At 43.1% G+C, this 17,322-nt stretch overlaps 1 protein-coding gene across 3 annotated transcripts in view; it reads left to right on the top strand.

Annotated features, from left to right (window-relative positions):
• The window catches only part of NTAN1 (N-terminal asparagine amidase), a 989,828-nt gene that overhangs the window by 894,563 nt on the left and 77,943 nt on the right, over positions 1-17,322 (top strand). For all 3 annotated transcript variants that reach the window (XM_082262325.1, XM_082262324.1, XM_082262323.1), the window contains one exon: positions 5,250-5,347. In XM_082262325.1, coding sequence (XP_082118451.1) covers positions 5,250-5,347 — 98 coding nt within the window. The remainder of the gene's footprint in view (positions 1-5,249; positions 5,348-17,322) is intronic.

The raw sequence follows: 17,322 nt of genomic DNA, 5'->3' as shown, positions 1-17,322 counted from the left end.
ACTGATTGATTACTGTAGTAATGTCACTGGTACCCCCAAAAGTGTCAAAAATGTCAGTTAGGGGTCCGATCTGTCCGCCGCAATGTCGCAGTCCCACAAAAGATCACCGCCATTACTAGTAAAAAAAAAAAAAAAAAACAATTAAAATGACAAATCTTTTCTGTAGTTAGTAGACGCAATAACTTTTGCGCAAACCAGTGAAAATACGCTTATTGCAATTTTTTTTTTTTTTTTTTTCACTAAAAATATGTAGCAGAAAACAAATTGGCCTAAAATGTTAAAAACTTTTGATTTTTTAATTTTTTCTTTTGGGAATGTCATATAGCAGAATGTGAAAAATATTGTTGTTTTTTTTTAAAATTGTCGCTCTTTTTTTTGTTTATAGCGCAAAAAATAAAAATCGCAGAGGTGATCAAATACCACCAAAAGAAAGCTCTATTTGTGGGAAAAAAGGATGTAAATTTGGGTACAGCATCGCACGACCACGCAATTGTCCGTTAAAGTAACACAGTGCTGAATCGCAAAATAGGACCTGGTCCTAAAATGTTTAAAATGTTACTAAACCCACAATAGTAAAATCTGTCTGTAAATGCAGAATAACATGCTTGTTATGTAAAAAAGAAGGGTGCGCTGATGTGTGAAAGGCTGCTCCCAGAATAGTGATAAATAATATGTTTAATTGTGAATGGTGCGCTTTTCAATGTGAAGAAAAGGGTATATAGGTGTATGTTATAGGACATACAGTAATACTCAAATTATGGTATATAAACCACCTTATTAACAAAATTGTATGGTGTTGGAAAATCGATAAGTGATAAAACAAATCAAAATTTGTCACAATATGCAATAAAACAAAGTGTCCAACAGTCCAAATGTGCAAAAAGTCCACAAGTGTAGAGAAATAAAATTCTTCTTAGACTTCGTGATGAAAAATATATAAAACAGTGAGGAATCCAAAGTATAATCAATGTGATGATAAACAAATGATTAAATCCCTCCACCTTGTGAAATGCCCCCTTACCCGGTGGATATAAGATAAGTGCCTTAGAATACACTCTTGTATTATTGATGTATAGATCTCCAAATAGATTGGACACTTTGTTTTATTGCATATTGTGACAAATTTTGATTTGTTTTATCACTTATCGATTTTCCAACACCATACAATTTTGTTAATAAGGTGGTTTATATACCATAATTTGAGTATTACTGTATGTCCTATAACATACACCTATATACTCTTTTCTTCACATTGAAAAGCGCACCATTCACAATTAAACATGCGTGTTATACTGTGTAACTTAAGTGATTAATCCTCTGCATTGTGTAAAAAGGCTGTGTGATCCTGTATGCACAGATCCTCCCCCTTCTGCAAGTTCACTTTGGACAAGTCCAGATAAGCACAGTAGGTGTAGTTCAGCTGCACATGCTTAGTTTGGTCTATATTGCTCAGAGAACACTTCTTGATTTTAGCTGAGCTATTCAGGTCACATGGTATTAACATCACACATTTGGGCGTGTATACAGATTCTAAATGACAGTGCAGTCCCTTCCTCCCTCCTCCATGCCCAGTAACTTAAAAAAGAACATAGTAGGTGGGATGTCACATCTCGATTGATGGATGATTTTTTTTTTTCTTGGAAGGGTACATGTGATCAGAACAGGGCCAATCAGCACTGTCCAGACATGTTCGGGTAGAGAATTAAGGGAGCCTGATAGTACAATTGTGGGAAAAATGAAAACTCCTCCTACAAACTATCAGCACTGATAAAAGTTATTGATCAGTATATATTTTCTAAAATAATTGCATTTCCATGTTGTGTACTGTAGGAGACCAGATCTAGTGAATGCAGGATCTGGGTTTAGTAACATTTTAGGTTAAAGGATTCATGAAAGTCAGAACTTGCCAAACAAGCCTGTTTTCTTTTTATGAGGAGGTAAGTAAAACCTTGGACAAAGGGGTGGAGGTAGTATACTTGGCTTTTGCAAAAGCGTTTGACACAGTTTCCCACACACAGCTAATGTGTAAGTTAAAGTCTACAGGCTTGGAAAGATCAGTTTGTAAATGGATAGAAAATTGGCTAAAAGATAGAATTCAGAGAGTAGTGGTTAATGATTCTTACTCTGAATGGTCGAAGGTTATCAGTGGTGTACCTCAAAGTTAAGTGTTGGGACCATTACTTTTTAATATCTTTATAAATGATATAGGGTCTGGGATTAAAAGTACCATTGAGTCTTTGCAGATGACACCAAGCTTTGCAGTGGAATAACTTCCTTACAAGATGTCTCCAACTTGCAAACTGACCTCATGCACTGTTTAATTGGGCAATTATGTGGCAAATGAGGTTTAATGTTTAATAAATGTAAAGTTATGCACTTGGGGGCTAAGAAAATGCATGCATCATACATACTAGGGGGAGTAGAATTGGGGGAATCCATAATGGAGAAGGATCTGGGTGTTTTGGTAGATCCTAAGCTTAATGATAGCATGCAATGCCAAGCTGCGGTTTCCAAAGCAAGCAAAGGCCTTGCTTGTATTAACAGAGGCATGGACTCCAGAGAGAGAGATATCACTTTGCCCCTGTACAAATCATTAGTAAGACCTCATCTGGAATATGCAGTTCATTTTTGGGCACCAGTTCTTAAAAAGGATATCGGGGAACTGGAGACAGTGCAGAGAAGGGCAACCAAACTGATAAGAGGCATGGAGGAGCTCAGCTATGAGAAAAGATTCGAGGAACTGGATTTATTCTCTCTTGAGAAGAGGAGATTAAGGGGGGATATGATCAACATGTTTAAATACATGAACTTGGTGTTGAGTTGTTCACTTTAAGGTAAACACAGAGGACAAGGGGGCACTCTTTACGTCTAGAGGAAAACAGATTTAGTCTTCAAATACGGAAAGGTTTCTTCACCGTAGGAGCTGTGAAAATGTGGAATAGACTCCCTCTAGAGGTTGTTCTGGCCAGCTCACCAGATTGCTTTAAAAAAGGCCTGAATTATTTCCTAGGTGTACATAATATAAATGGGTACTAATATTTATTGATAAAATTGATCCAGGGAATATCCGATTGCCTCTCGGAGGATCAGGAAGGAATTTTTTTCCCCTGCTGAAGCAAATTGGATCATGCTTTGCTGTCGTTTTTTCACCTCCCTCTGGATCAACTGCGGGTATAGGATTGTGTATATAGGATTGTATGGTTGGGTTTTCTTTACTGTTTTTTTTTTTGTATAATCAATTTTGTATTGAAAATAAAAGTGCAATAACAATCGACAAAAATACAAGAACAAAAGTATACAGGATGGATGGGCAGAGCACTGGCACAAGCATATAGAAAAAAGGACACAACATAACATCGAGGCGACTCACCTCAAACCCCAGCTCACATCAGAGGAGCTGCTGAGCGGGATCGAAGACCCTCAGCCGGGGTCCGGCCGCTAAGTAACCAAGAACTGACGGGGCCGGGGCTCTCCCAGGCCTGGGCATTCGGCCCCATTTGGCCCAACCCCAAACCCCGGAGGGGGCAGGGGAAGAGAGAGCCCCGGACCACCAAACCAATCTACACACTATGGCCCACCACTCCAGCATCGAGGATCCCCATCAGAGAGGGGGGGGAGGAAGCTTCGCCAGCCAGAAACACAGAAAAAAGAAAGAGAGAGAAGAAAAAAGAAAAGAAAGAAAAAGAAAAAAAAAAAAGGGGGAAGGGGGGGAAGAGGGAGGGGAGAAAGGGAACAGGGATGTCCGCGCCTGGCGCCCACAACTCACACCACCGACAGGGTGAGAAATGTAGCTAGGTAGTAGGAACCTCCGAGGCCTGTTGGACTCGTCGGCGGAACTCAGGATCAGCCAGCGCCAAGAGGGCCACGTCCAGACTGGAGGACACAGGAAAAGAATTCGGGGCGTAAAAACGCCACTGGGACCAGGCAGCATCAAATTGTTCCTTAGCACCCCTACAAGTCGCCAGCCACTCCTCAGCCTCCATAATCTCCTTCACCTTACGAAGCCAGTCTACTTCACTAGGGACCCTGGAGGTCTTCCAATGGATCGGGATAAGGCGTTTAGCCGCATTGAGCAAATGTGGAAGAGCGCTTCGTTTGTATTTCGGAATGGGCACCAGAGGGGCATGCAGGAGAAAAAGACCCGGGGAGTCCGGCAGGTCCACACCGGTGCCAGCCCGAATGTGTCGCCGAACCATATCCCAGAACGGGCGGAGCAAGGGGCACGACCCTTAGACATGGAGGAGCGTCCCCCTCTGCCCACAGCCCCTCCAGCAGCCATCCGAAACCCCGGGGCAAAACCTGGCCAGAGTGGCTGGGACCCTATACCACCTAGTCAGCAGTTTATAGTTATTCTCTTGCGTTTTTGAGTCTACCGAGCTAGAATGGGTCATGCGGTACATTCTATGGAGTTGTTCGGGGGAGAACTCCAGATGCAAGTCCCTCTCCCATGCCCGGATGAAGTAAGGCTTTGAGGGGGGCCTGGCCGACTCCAACAACTTATACAGAAAGGAAATTAGATGCGGCTGGGGGTCACGGGCCGCCCATAGACGCTCAAGGCCAGTAAGCTCGGTCCTGATCTGCGCCCGCTGACAAAGCGAGGCCACGAAATGGGACAGCTGTCGGTGCCTCCAAAAATCAAATGGAAAGCTCCCATAGGGATCACGTAGTGTCCCCAGGGGGACCAACTGCCCATCCGACCAGAAACGAGCCAAGCTGACCTCACCGTCGCTGGCCCAGGAGCCCAGAAACGATAGCCGCTCACCCGGGGAGAACCAAGGAAATCCCCCCACCGGAGCCAGCGGAGAAGTGGACTTTACTGTTTTTTATTGGAGGAGCCAGATGGACTTGTGTTTTTTCAACCTGACTAACTATGTAACCGACTGATAATGGAAGCTGCTAAGTTTGGCCATGGCTTTTAGAAGTCAGTGACCTCTGGCCACAAAAAAGTTAACAGTCTGTACTAGAAAAATAAGTGAAAATTATGTTAATCTGAAATTAACTTTATTTCTATGATGTGTAATATTAATATAACAGGTCCAACCGCTGAATAGATTGTGTATGAAAGCAGCAGGTTCTCTGCTATAAGTAAAATTTGTGAGCATGATTTATCTTCACACAAAATGGGTAAATTCTAAAAAGATGTAACACACATTTCAAATGTTTTTAAATGTGGATTTCAAAACTAAAACATTATGTCCCAAACTCCCTTTTTACTTATATTTTTCTTTTCTCTCTTCTTTTCTCTTCAGCAGTAAATGTTAAAACAGGAGAGATTTTTAAGGCAAAATTCCAAGACCGCCAACCAGATGAAGATTTGAGATTAGCGTACATCCTGGCAGGAGGAAATGTAAGAATGATGATCCTAAAATGTTGTGATAGTTACAAAATATATAACATTATTGAAATGATTGAACAAAGGTACATATTACATTTTTATTCCGTAGCAAGATATAGAAATGAGTATAGCATAGGTTAATACCAAGACAATCGGATACATCATATGAAAAATGATCTAAATACAGAGATGTGCATTGTAATACATAAAAAATACTAGAGATGCATATACTCTCAGTAAGAGCCAGAGAGAGGCACCAAAAAGCCCTATAGTGTAGTAGTGATGGGTTGAACACTCCCCTGTTTGATTCACACCAGAACATCTCGAACAGGGGAAAAGTTCTAGTGAACATTATAACTCTATTAACCGCTTGCCGCCCGCCCGCCGTCATATGACGGCGGAGCGGTGCGACCATTATCCTGGGCCGCCGTCATATGACGGCGGCACTTTAAGCAGGGCAGGCGCGCGATCGCGTGCGCGCCGCCGTGCACTGCCGGTGTCGGGGTGTCCCCGGGACACCCCCCGTCACCGGCAGGGGGGAAACAGCCAATGGGCGTGGCTGTTTCCCACGTGATCGGCTGTGTTCCAATGACACAGCCGATCACAATGAAGGCGCCCACAAGATGACCGCGCATGCGCGATCGGGAGCGCGCAGCGCGGTCATGTCGGTGGCAGTGTGTTCCGTAGGAACACAGCTGTCACCGGCGGTAGTAAACAGTCACTGACAGTGACTGTTTACTATGTGATCGGCTGTGAATCCATTCACAGCCGATCAGAAAATGTAAACAAAGAGCAGTAACTCAGTGTTACTAGCTCTTCTCTCCTCATACAGTTTCCAGTATGAGGGGAGAAGAGCTAGAAATAGTGAGTTACTGCTCTGTACACATGTTACAAAGTAAAAATCACACTAATAAAGGTCCCCACACAGTCCTCAGCCCCCCCCCCCCAATGTCCCCTGTCACCCAACAGTCACCTCATCAGTGCCCAGAAATTGACACCCATAACGTTCACATGTGAGCGTAGCGATCGCAGGCAGAATCACTGCGATTCTGCCCGCGATCCGGAAATCATTGCAAATCACGGGACGCCTGTGCGCTGCCCCTGATTTGCAATAGCACCCCAAACGCTGTGCGATGTTGCCGCCATTTCCGCCTGCCGAATCGCGGTAACATCGCGCAAACATCGCATGACGCCCCAAAAAAGGTACAAGAGTTTCTTTGGAGCGTCATGCGTTGTTTGCGCGATGTTACCTCAATTCGGCAGGCGGAAATCGCAGCAACATCACACAGCATTTGGGGTGCTATTGCAAATCACGGGCAACGCACAGGCGCCCCGCAATTTGCAATGATTTCTGGATCACGGGCAGAATTGCAGTGATTCTGCCTGCGATCGCTACGCTCACATGTGAACGTAGCCTAAAGTTCACCGGTCACCAGAGACTGCCATCAGTACCGCCGTGCACCATCGCCCGTCACCTGTCACCCATCAGTGACCATCGCCCGTCACCTGTCACCCCATCAATCACTGTCACCCCATCAGTCATCGTCACCTGTCACCCCATCAGTCATCGTCACTTGACACCCCATCAATCATCGTCACTTGACACCCCATCAGTGATCGTCACTTGTCACCCCATCAATCATCGTCACATGTCACCCTGTCAGTGATTGTCATCTGTCACCCCATCAATCATCGTCACCTGTCACCCCATCAATCATCGTCACCTGTCACCTCATCAATCATCATCACCTGTCACCTCATCAATCATCGTCACCTGTCACCCCATCAGTCATCGTCACCTGTCACCCCGTCAGTCATCGTCACCTGTCACCCCATCAGTCATCGTCACCTGTCACCCCATCAGTCATCGTCACCTGTCACCCCATCAGTCATCGTCACCTGTCACCCCGTCAGTCATCGTCACCTGTTTGCCATATACATGCAATCACTTACTGACCGCCTAACGACTATATGCGTCGGCCATTAAAAGCTAAATACTGGGGTTATGGCAGCAGATAGCCCCCATAACCCCGGTATTTTTTGAAACGGCGGGCGGTCGGCTTTCAGATAAGGGTGGTCCCAGTGGCGGATTCGCCGCGGAATTACCCTTACGGTGCAGGGGAAGAGGTGCCCCCCCCCCTCCTGCCACGTCCCAGACGTTTTCCCAGCTTACCGGACCAGCCGGCAGCGGGGAAAACTATCCGATCCCGGATCCTCAGAGACAGGAAGTCGAGTGAGGGCAAGATGGCCCTCATTCAACTCTATGGTCTTGGAAGACCGGAGCTACGTCAAAAGACGTTGCCTTGCAACCGGTTTAAAGGGCCGCTTTTTTTTTTTGCTTTTTTTTTTTTCCTCTTTCAACAATTTTTTTTTTTTTTTCTTTTTTAGTGTAGTTGTGAGGTGTGAGGTCTTTTTGACCCCAGATCTCACAATAAAGAGGACCTGTCATGCCTATTTCTATTACAAGGGATGTTTATATTCCTTGTAATAGGAATAAAAATGATCAAAACATTTTTTTTTTTTAAACTGTGTAAAAATAAAAAAATAATAAATAAAATAAATAGGAAAAAAAAAAAAAAAAAAATTAAAGCGCCCTGTCCCCGTTAGCTCGCGCGCAGAAGCAAACGCATACGCAAGTCCCTCCCACATATGTAAACGGTGTTCAAACCATACATGTGAGGTATCGCCGCGATCGTTAGAGCGAGTGCAATAATTTGAGCCCTAGACCTCCTCTGTAACTCTAAGCTAGTAACCTGCAGAAATTTTTAAAATGTTGCCTATGGGGATTTTTAAGTACCAATGTTTGGCGCCATTCTGTGAGCATGCGCAATTTTGAAGCATGACATGTTGGGTATCAAATTACTCGGTGTAACATTATCTTTCACATTATGGAAAAAAATTGGGCTAAATTTACTGTTTTCTTATTTTTTAGTTCAAAAAAGTGAATTTTTTTCAAAAAAATCGCATTTGGAAGACTGCTGCGCAAATATGGTGTGATAAAAAATATTGCAACGATCTCCATTTTATTCTCTAGGGTCTCTGCTAAAAAAAAATATATAATGTTTGGGGGTTCAAAGTAGTTTTCTAGCAAAAAAAAATGATTTTAGCTTGTAAAGACCAAGTGTCAAAAATAGGCCCAGTCTTAAAGTGGATAAATGGACAACTTTGTGTAAAGCGCTACTTGGATGTGAGGCCTATGTATGTGGCCAGACTGTGAAAAAGTGTTACACATGTGGTATCGCCATACTCAGGAGGAATAGCAGAATGTATTTTGGGGTGCAAGTTTTGCTATGTACATGCGATGTGTTAGAAATATTGCATAAATGGACAGCTTTGTGTAAAAAAAATGTGTTTTCATTTTCTTTCCACATTTTCCAAAAACTTGTGGAAAAAAATGACATATTCAAAAGACTCATTATGCCTCAAAAATTATACGTTGGGCTGTTTGCTTTCCAAAATGGGGTCATTTTATGGGGGTTTCCATTGTCCTGGTGCTCCAGGGCCTTCAAAAGTGCGATAGGTTGTCAGGAAATTATATGTGTAATTTATGATCCTAGAATGCCGGACGCTGCTTCTTGGATGTTAGGCCTCTGTATGTGGCCAGGCTGTGAAAAAGTCTCACACATGTGGTATCGCCATACTCAGGAGGAGTAGTAGAATGTGTTTTGGGGTGTAGTTGCAAGTATACATGTGCTGTGTGAGAGAAATAACCTGTTAATACGGCAATTTGTAAAAAAAAAAAAATAAAAAAAAATAAATCTTCATTTTGCAAAGCATTGTGGGAAAAAATTACAACTTCAAAAAACTCATCATGCCCCTTATTAAATACCTTGGAATGTCTACTTTCCAAAAAGGGGTCATTTGGGGGGTATTTGTACTTTCCTGACCTTTTAGTGTCTCAAGAAATGAGATAGGCCTTCAGTACATCAGGTGTAATCAAGTGTGATCAATTTTCAATGATTCGCACCATAGCTTGTGGACTCTATAACTTTCACAAAGACCAAATAATATACACTTATTTGGGGTTTTTTTTACCAAAGATAAGTAGCAGTATACATTTTGGCCAAAATTTGTGAAGAAAAATGACTAATTTGCAAAATTTTATGACAGAAACAAAGAAAAATGCGTTTTTTCACAATATTTTGTCTTTTTTTATTTATAGCACAAAAAATAAAAAACCCAGTATTGATCAAATACCATCAAAAGAAAGCTCTATTTGTGTGAAAAAAAGGACACAATTTTTGTATGGGTACAGTGTTGCATGACTGAGTAATTCTCAGTCAAAGTGTGAGAGCGCTGAAAGCTGAAAATCGGTCTGGGCAGGAAGGGGGTGAAAGTGCACTGTAGGCAAGTGGTTAAAGTCATGGGACACGAACATGAAAAATCAAGTTCTCATTTTAAAGGTTTATAAGCAAGGGATTGCCATAAAAAGTGTATGGGGACCCAGGTACTGCCCTGGGGGACATGCATCAATGCAAAAAAATGTTTTTAAAACTATTGTTTTTACAGGAGCAGTGATTTTATTGATGCTTAAAGTAAAACAGTAAATAATTAAAAATTACTTTAAATATCGTGCCTGACATTTCTAAAGGAAAAAATGTAATTTAAACTTGCTGGCGGCTGTAATGTACTGTCGGCGTCCGGCAATACAGATATAAAAAAACGGCATAGGGTCTCCTGCGAGTGCCCCCCCCAACCATACCAGGCCACATGCCCTCAACATGGGGGGGGGGGGGTTGGTGCTTTGGAGCAGGGGGCCCCACCCATTACCTAGATAAGAACTGTCAAAACGTGAATAGGCAGTCCGTGAGAGGCGTTCACCGAGAGCGGAGCTTATTTTATTTTTTCCTTTTTCGGGTCGGCAGGTGTGGTGAGCGGCGTGATTTGATAATGGATTTGCATCGGGGGACACCATTTTTTTATTTTTTTAAAATAAAGGATTTGTAATAAACTGTCTTGTGTGTTTTTTTTTTTTTTGTACACTTTTTTGGTGAATGGGTAGGGGTACGATGTAGCTGATACCCATTCACATAGGAGGGGGCAGAATCTGGGGACCCACTTGTTAAAAAGGGCTTCCAGATTCTGCTAAGCCTCCCACCTGCAAATCACAGCTCAGGGTTGTCGGGAAGAGGCCCTTTTCCGCATCAACATGGATACAAGGTGCTTTGGGGGGCACCCCAAATCCTCCCCATATTTAGGGCAAGCAGTCTGGTATGGTTCAGGAGGGGGGGCACTCGCTCATTATTTTGCCGTGGAGTTCCCCTGAAAATCTATACCAAACCTGAAGGGCCTGGTATAGATTCGAGGGGGGACCCCACTATTGTTTTTTTTCTTAATTCCATCATGGGGTTCCCCTTAAAAGCCATACAAGACCCAAAGTGTCCCCCAAGCGGTTTTACCCCAATTTTTTTTTAATTTACATTTTTCTTTTACAATTTATTTTATTAAATTCAGCTCTCAGCAGGGAAGCCATAACAACCTATTGACTGTGCGCTTGGCGGGCAAACGTCCCGCTAAGTGCAGAGAAAGTTCAGGTGTTAGGCAAGTACCTGAATGGGCAATGTTTATGCCAAACTTATGCTTGGCCCAAACCGTTAACCCATCCCTAGTGGGGCCTGAACACTGTAACCCCTCACAGTTACTCTTGCTGGGCACAGGAACAGGCCCTGCTGTTAAAAAATTAGAAACAAACATTTAAATGACATGCCCCTGTGATGCAGGTTCAGAAAAATTGCGCCTTGGGTGTTGGTGCCGTAAACCAAAACACATTGTTGGAAGCTAGCATAATCAAGATTCAGGAATAGGATAGGCAGCATAGGCAGTCTTTAAGGGATCCCAGATCCCTTGCAAATTCAATCAGTTACATCAGCATCAGAGGCTTGATAGCTGCTGTTGATCCAGGACTGATTCATTTTAATAAATATCAGCCGGTCAATGGAATCTGTGGACAGACGCACTCTTTTATCTGTCACAAAACCTACAGCAGCACTGAACGTCGTTCGGAAAGCACACTTAACCTCCCTGGCGGTATGATTCTTTTGGATTTTAGGTGCTGAAAGCGGTACCATTATTTTGCATGTAATTCTTGTGAATGAGCAGTCCAAACCAACTGTATACATTTATTATATATATTATATATATATATATATATATATATATATATATATATATATATATATATATATGTATACAGTTGGTTTGGGCTGCTCATTCACAAGAATTACGTGTATATATATATATGTATATATATATATACGTATATATATATATATATATATATATATATATATATATATATACGTATATATATATATATATATATATATATATATATATATATATATATATATATATATATATATATATATATGTGTGTATATATATATATATATATATAATGTATATGTGTATATATATATATATATATATATATACATATGTTTACATAAAAAGTACAGTAAAACTGCAGGAAAGGGCACTGGGGGGCAATGTAATGTGATTTTATTTTATTTTGAACGGTATCAGTGTGTTTGGTGCATTTTACATTTGAATTTGCCGCCGGTTCCATCCCCCGGCGGACGTCACGTCGCCGGAGACGGAAGCCGGGGCTCGCAGACGATCAGGAGGAAGCTCCGCCGCCGCACACCGCCCGCAGTCTTCGCTGGATCCCGGAGAAAAGGTAAGTAAAACCTCCTCCAGCATCCAGCGATCTTCTTAGCGCTACCCCGAGTGTGACTCGGGGTTACCGCTTTTGGCACTAAAATCTTACCCCGAGTCACACTCGGGAATACCGCTAGGAAGGTTAAAGCAGGATAGGCCAGTAGCTCGATTGCATATTGAGCAAGTTCTGGCCAGTGGTCCATCCTCAAGACCCAGTAACCCTGTGAATGCTCAGTTGGACAGGTCTCCAAGTCTGCTCTTGCCCCTAGATCAGTGGTTCTCAACTCCTGTCCTTGGGACCCACTTACAGGCCAGGTTTGCAAGATAACTGAAATACATCACAGGTGATATAATTTGCTGCTCGGTGATTGCAGTTTTCTAGTCTGCATATCCCCAAGGTAATACTTAAAATCTGGCCTGTTAGTGGGTCCCAAGGACAGGAGTTGAGAACCACTGCCCTAGATAATCCTGCACCATATGCTGCAGAAACTGCTGATGGTTGCTTAACCACTTACCGCAAAGTGACGTACCCCTACGTCGGCTGACTTTGCGTGGTTATACCGGGATGTTGCCCCTAGCTAGAGGCATCAGCCTGGTACCGTTGTTTAGAGCCGGTGGTCGGCTTTCCGGCAGTAATGACTGATGCGGCTCGGGATCCGCTCTATCGTTACCCCGGTGAGCAGGAGGGGGCGTCCCCCCCTACCCGCCACCTTCCGCTGCTCTGCCTGGGTCTCCCGTCCCACCGGGAGACCCAAGCAACCAGCCGGCACGTGCGCCGGCTGGATGGAGTCCCAATATAAGCCGGATGCGGCTTAGATTGGGTCTCCGATGACGTACCCCGGAGGCGGCATCCATGACGTCACGTCCGGGTTACTCTGCTGCTAAAGGCGGCAGATTCAAAAAGTGAGTGTATTCAAAAATGCAGTTTTCGGCGTTTTGAATACATGGAAGTGTAGTGGAGGGGTCGAGGGTCTTTTAGACCCTCGATCCCTCCATAAAGAGAACCTGTCACTGCATATTGCTGTTTTTTAAACCTGTGTTAAAATTAAAACAAAATAAAATAGGAAAAAAAATAAATTTTAGCCGCCCTCGTCCCTGTTGGCTCGCGCATGAAAGAAAACGTATATGGAAGTCGAGCCACGAATGAAATCGCTGTTCAAACCACACATGTGAGGTATCGCCGCGATCGCCAGAGCGTGAGCAATAATTTAAAAAAAAGAGCTACACTCTAACTCTAAACTGGTAACCGTTAAAAATGTTTTAAAGCGTCACCTATGAAGATTTCTATTGACCGTAGTTTGTTGCCATTCCACGGGTGTGCGCAACCGTAGTGTTTTAAACCGTAGTATGTTGGGTATCTATTTACTCGGCGTGACATCATCTTTCACAATATACAAAAAAATGGGCTAACTTTACTGTTTAGTTTTCTCTAAATGCAGTGAAATGTGATTTTTCATAATATTTCCCAAAAAAATGGCGTTTGAAAATACCGCGTGACAAAAAATATTGCAATGACCGCCATTTTATTCTCCAGAGTCTTTGCTAAAAAAATATATATAATGTTTGGGTGTTCTAAGTAATTTTCTAGCAAAAAATACTGATTTTTAACTTGTAATCAAAAAGTGTCAAAAATAGGCCTGGGGCTTAAGTGGTTACGACTGCTCACGTTGCTGCTACTGCAGCAAGGTGGCAGCCCTGTGTCCAGCGATGTCAGTTAGGATTCTGATCTGTCCGCCGCAATGTCACAGTCTTGCAAAAAAAAAAAAAAAAACAATAAAAATGACAAATCTTTCCCGTAGTTAGTAACTTTTGCGCAAACCAATGAAAATACGCTTATTGCGATTTTTTTTTTTTTTACCAAAAATATGTAGCAGAAAACAAATTGGCCTAAAATGTTAAAAAATTTTGATTTGTAAATTTTTTTTGGGGAATCTTCTATATCAGAATGAAAAAAAAAACTTTTCACAAAATTGTTGCTTTTTTTTTCAAAAATTAAAAATCGCACAGGTGATCAAATACCACCAAAAGAAAGCTCTATTTGTGGGGTAAAAAAGGATGTAAATTTCATTTAGGTACAGTGTCGCACGACCGCGCAATTGTCCGTTAAAATAACGCAGTGCCGAATCGCAAAATATGGCCTGGTCAGGAAGGGGGTAAAATCTTCCAGTCTTAGTGGTTAAAAATACGCTCATTGAGAATTTTTTTGTCAAAGACATGTAGCTAAATACATTTTGGCCTAAATATATGACAAAAATGTAATATATTGGATATTTTTTAACTGTCAAAGTAGAAAATGTAAATTTTTCGCAAAATGTTCGCTCTATTTTATTAATACCGCAATAAAAATAAAAAGCGCAGAGGTGATTAAATACAACCAAAAGAAAGCTATGTTTGTGGGAAAAAAAGGACGTAAGTTTAGTTTGGGTATAGCATTGCATGACCACACAATTGTCAGTTAAAGTCACGCAGTGCCAAGTTCAAAAAAGTGGCCTGGTCATTAAGCAGGAAAATCCTCCGATCTTAAAGTTAAACCTAACAGCCCAGGGCACTGAGGACTAAAGAATAATTTAAAGGCATCGGTCAGCCGACAGCCTTCCCCACCGCTCCTCCTTTGACCGAATGAAGCCTCAGAAACATGTTGTCCAGGAAATGGTAACCTCTTTGTGTCTGGAAGGGTGTTTCAAAAAATTTTCTTCAAGGCGTGCTCAAGATGTTTCATCCTCTGCTCCCTCTTCAAAGGCAGGATGAGCTGTGCAACTTTACCCTTGTAACGTGGATCAAGAAGGGTTGCCAACCAGTAATGATCCCTCTCCTTGATACCACAAATCCTCGGGTCCTTTCTAAGGCTTTGCAGCATCAAGGAGCCCATGCAGCATAAGTTTGAGGAGACAGGAGATGCTCTGGGTCACTAAGGATGACATTGTCAGAAGCAACTTCTCCCCAGCCATGTACAACTCCTGAGGCTTCTGGGGAATAAAAACCATCACTTGAAGACTGCTGTAGATTATCCTCTACCTCCATGCTGCCACAATCCTCCTCCTCTTCCTCCTGTGTGTTTTGTGGCCCCGCAAGTATGGTATCTGCATAAATTGGGCCTTTTGAGCAAAAAAAGTCCTCCTCTTCCTCCCGCTGTTCTGCCTTAAATGTCCTGTCCATGATTCCACAAGACTAGAGGGACAGTGTCACTGGTGCATGCATCGTCGCAGCTCACCATCCCCTGTGGCCTTCTCAAATGGTGACAGTGAGAAGGCCACTGGCATGGCGAAAGGAAGCCAAGCTCTGCTGAGCCTGTTCTTGTGCCATGCTCACACAGGTACTCATTGATGTCTCTCTGCTGCATGTGCGGCCACTGCAGCATTGCCAATGTTGAGTTCTGTTGTGGAAATGTTATTAATATTTATGTGGACGTTTCTTTAGAATGTATTTTTAGTTAAATTGCCATTATGTCTCCCAGTGTCACACAAATATATATCTGCCATCCAGGGCCTCGGTATTCACTGCGGAGATAGTTTGTGATGATGAATTCTTATCGCTTTAATAATAGCTGCCCTTTACCAGGATTAATGGATGGCATCTTTCTGTCATATTTGATCCATATGACTGAAATACTGCTGCTATTGTCTTTTGCAGATATAATAAAGTCCCATTCACTTGAACAATAGCATGATCACTATCAAATATGGTTTATGTGAACCATATTTGATAGGATCCACTAATAGGTTATGATGAGTGCATGCTTGTGAATTAGCGTGGCTGAGTCCATGAGATGGCAGCCATGTTGCTTTGTTCACTTGGCAGTTAGTCTCTGCACATGGCCATGTTTATACATAAACATTCACTCCTCTTTTCTATTGTACTTTTGAATGTCTGTGACTGGTGGTCTTGAAGCCACCCTTTTCCTTTTGTTCACTTGCTGTAAATAAACCTAGCCCTGCTCTGTGGACACAGAGAGACCCTTCAGATTGCATCAAATTGACTACAGCGAGCGTGTCTGTTCATTTCCTTGCGGCCAAGCGCTTGGCTAACCTTATACAAAAGAGCTGTACAATGTAATTTTCAGTACAAGGGATTAATGGTGTTTGGCACCTATTAATATCCACATAAGCGCAGCAAAGTTTTCAGCGCACTGAGGGAGTTTCTATGCTCCAAACCTCATTAATTTCCACCACAGATCTAACTGGTGGGCATGTCACAAATGAGACGGATGGTGGGCAGGTTGAATTCCCATTGAATGTCAGCATATGAGCACTGGCATTGTATGACCGCCGGAAATGGTCACAGACTTGTCTGGCCTGCCTCAGAAGATCTTGTAAGCCAGGGTACCTGTTCAAGAAACACTGCAAATTCAGGACATGTGCCAAACATGGATCATGTGTCAAGTGTCCCTGTCGAAGTTTGGTGCCATTGTCGCATACAACCATTCCTGGCTCAAGCTGCTGTGGTGTCAACCACCTCTGAGCCTGCCCCTTCAGAGCTGACAGAATATCTGCCCCCGTGTAGCTCCTGTCCCCTAGACAGATCAACTGAAGCACCGCATGACATCTTTTAGCCTGACTGCTTGCGTAGCCCCTTGAACGCTTAGGGAGCCTTGCTGGTTCAGAGGACAATTCAGCAGAAGAGGCCATAGAGGAAGAAGAGGAGAAGGGAGTGGAACAGACAGATGTGGCAGAATACCCACCAATGTTTTGGAGGCGTGGTAGCGGAACAAGCTCCAGCACTAAACCCTGTCCTGCATCCTTCCCAGCTGCCAGCAGAGTTACCCAGTGCACCGTGAAGGGAATGTGATGTCTCTGGCCATGCCTGCTGGACCATGAGTCAGCAGTAATGTGAACCTTCCTGCTGACCGCTCTGTCCAACGAGGCCACCACATTGCCTTCCACGTGATGGTACAGAGCTGGGATGACCTTACGTGAAAATAAATTAATTTTTGGAACCTTCCAGTGGGGTACAGCACATTTAGCAAATTCAGGAAAGGAGGCAGAGTCTACCAGATGAAAAGGCAGCAGTTGTAGTGCTAGCAATTTGGCCAAGCTGGTATTTAGATGCTGAGCATGTGGATGGCTGGGACAGTATTTTTTTTTTTACGGTTCAGCAACTGGGCTAGCAAAATTTGCTTGCTGGTCAAATCAAAAGGTGGTGTAATGCTAGCAGATTGGGTGCAAGTACCTGTGGTACCCATTGCTATACCATCATCCCTCTCAGTGCAGGTTTTTGAGAGGACTTGAGGAATAGTAGGAGTAGAGATCCCAGATGAGGAGCAAGGAAAAGTCTCCATTTTATTATGATGTGGGTCTTTCAGGTGCTGTTGCCAAGGGACTGCATGGCAG

Source organism: Pelophylax lessonae (assembly GCF_965119305.1).
Source record: "Pelophylax lessonae genome assembly, chromosome: 6".
Classification (NCBI taxonomy): domain Eukaryota; kingdom Metazoa; phylum Chordata; class Amphibia; order Anura; family Ranidae; genus Pelophylax; species Pelophylax lessonae.
This window is presented reverse-complemented; position numbering and strand designations above follow the sequence as displayed.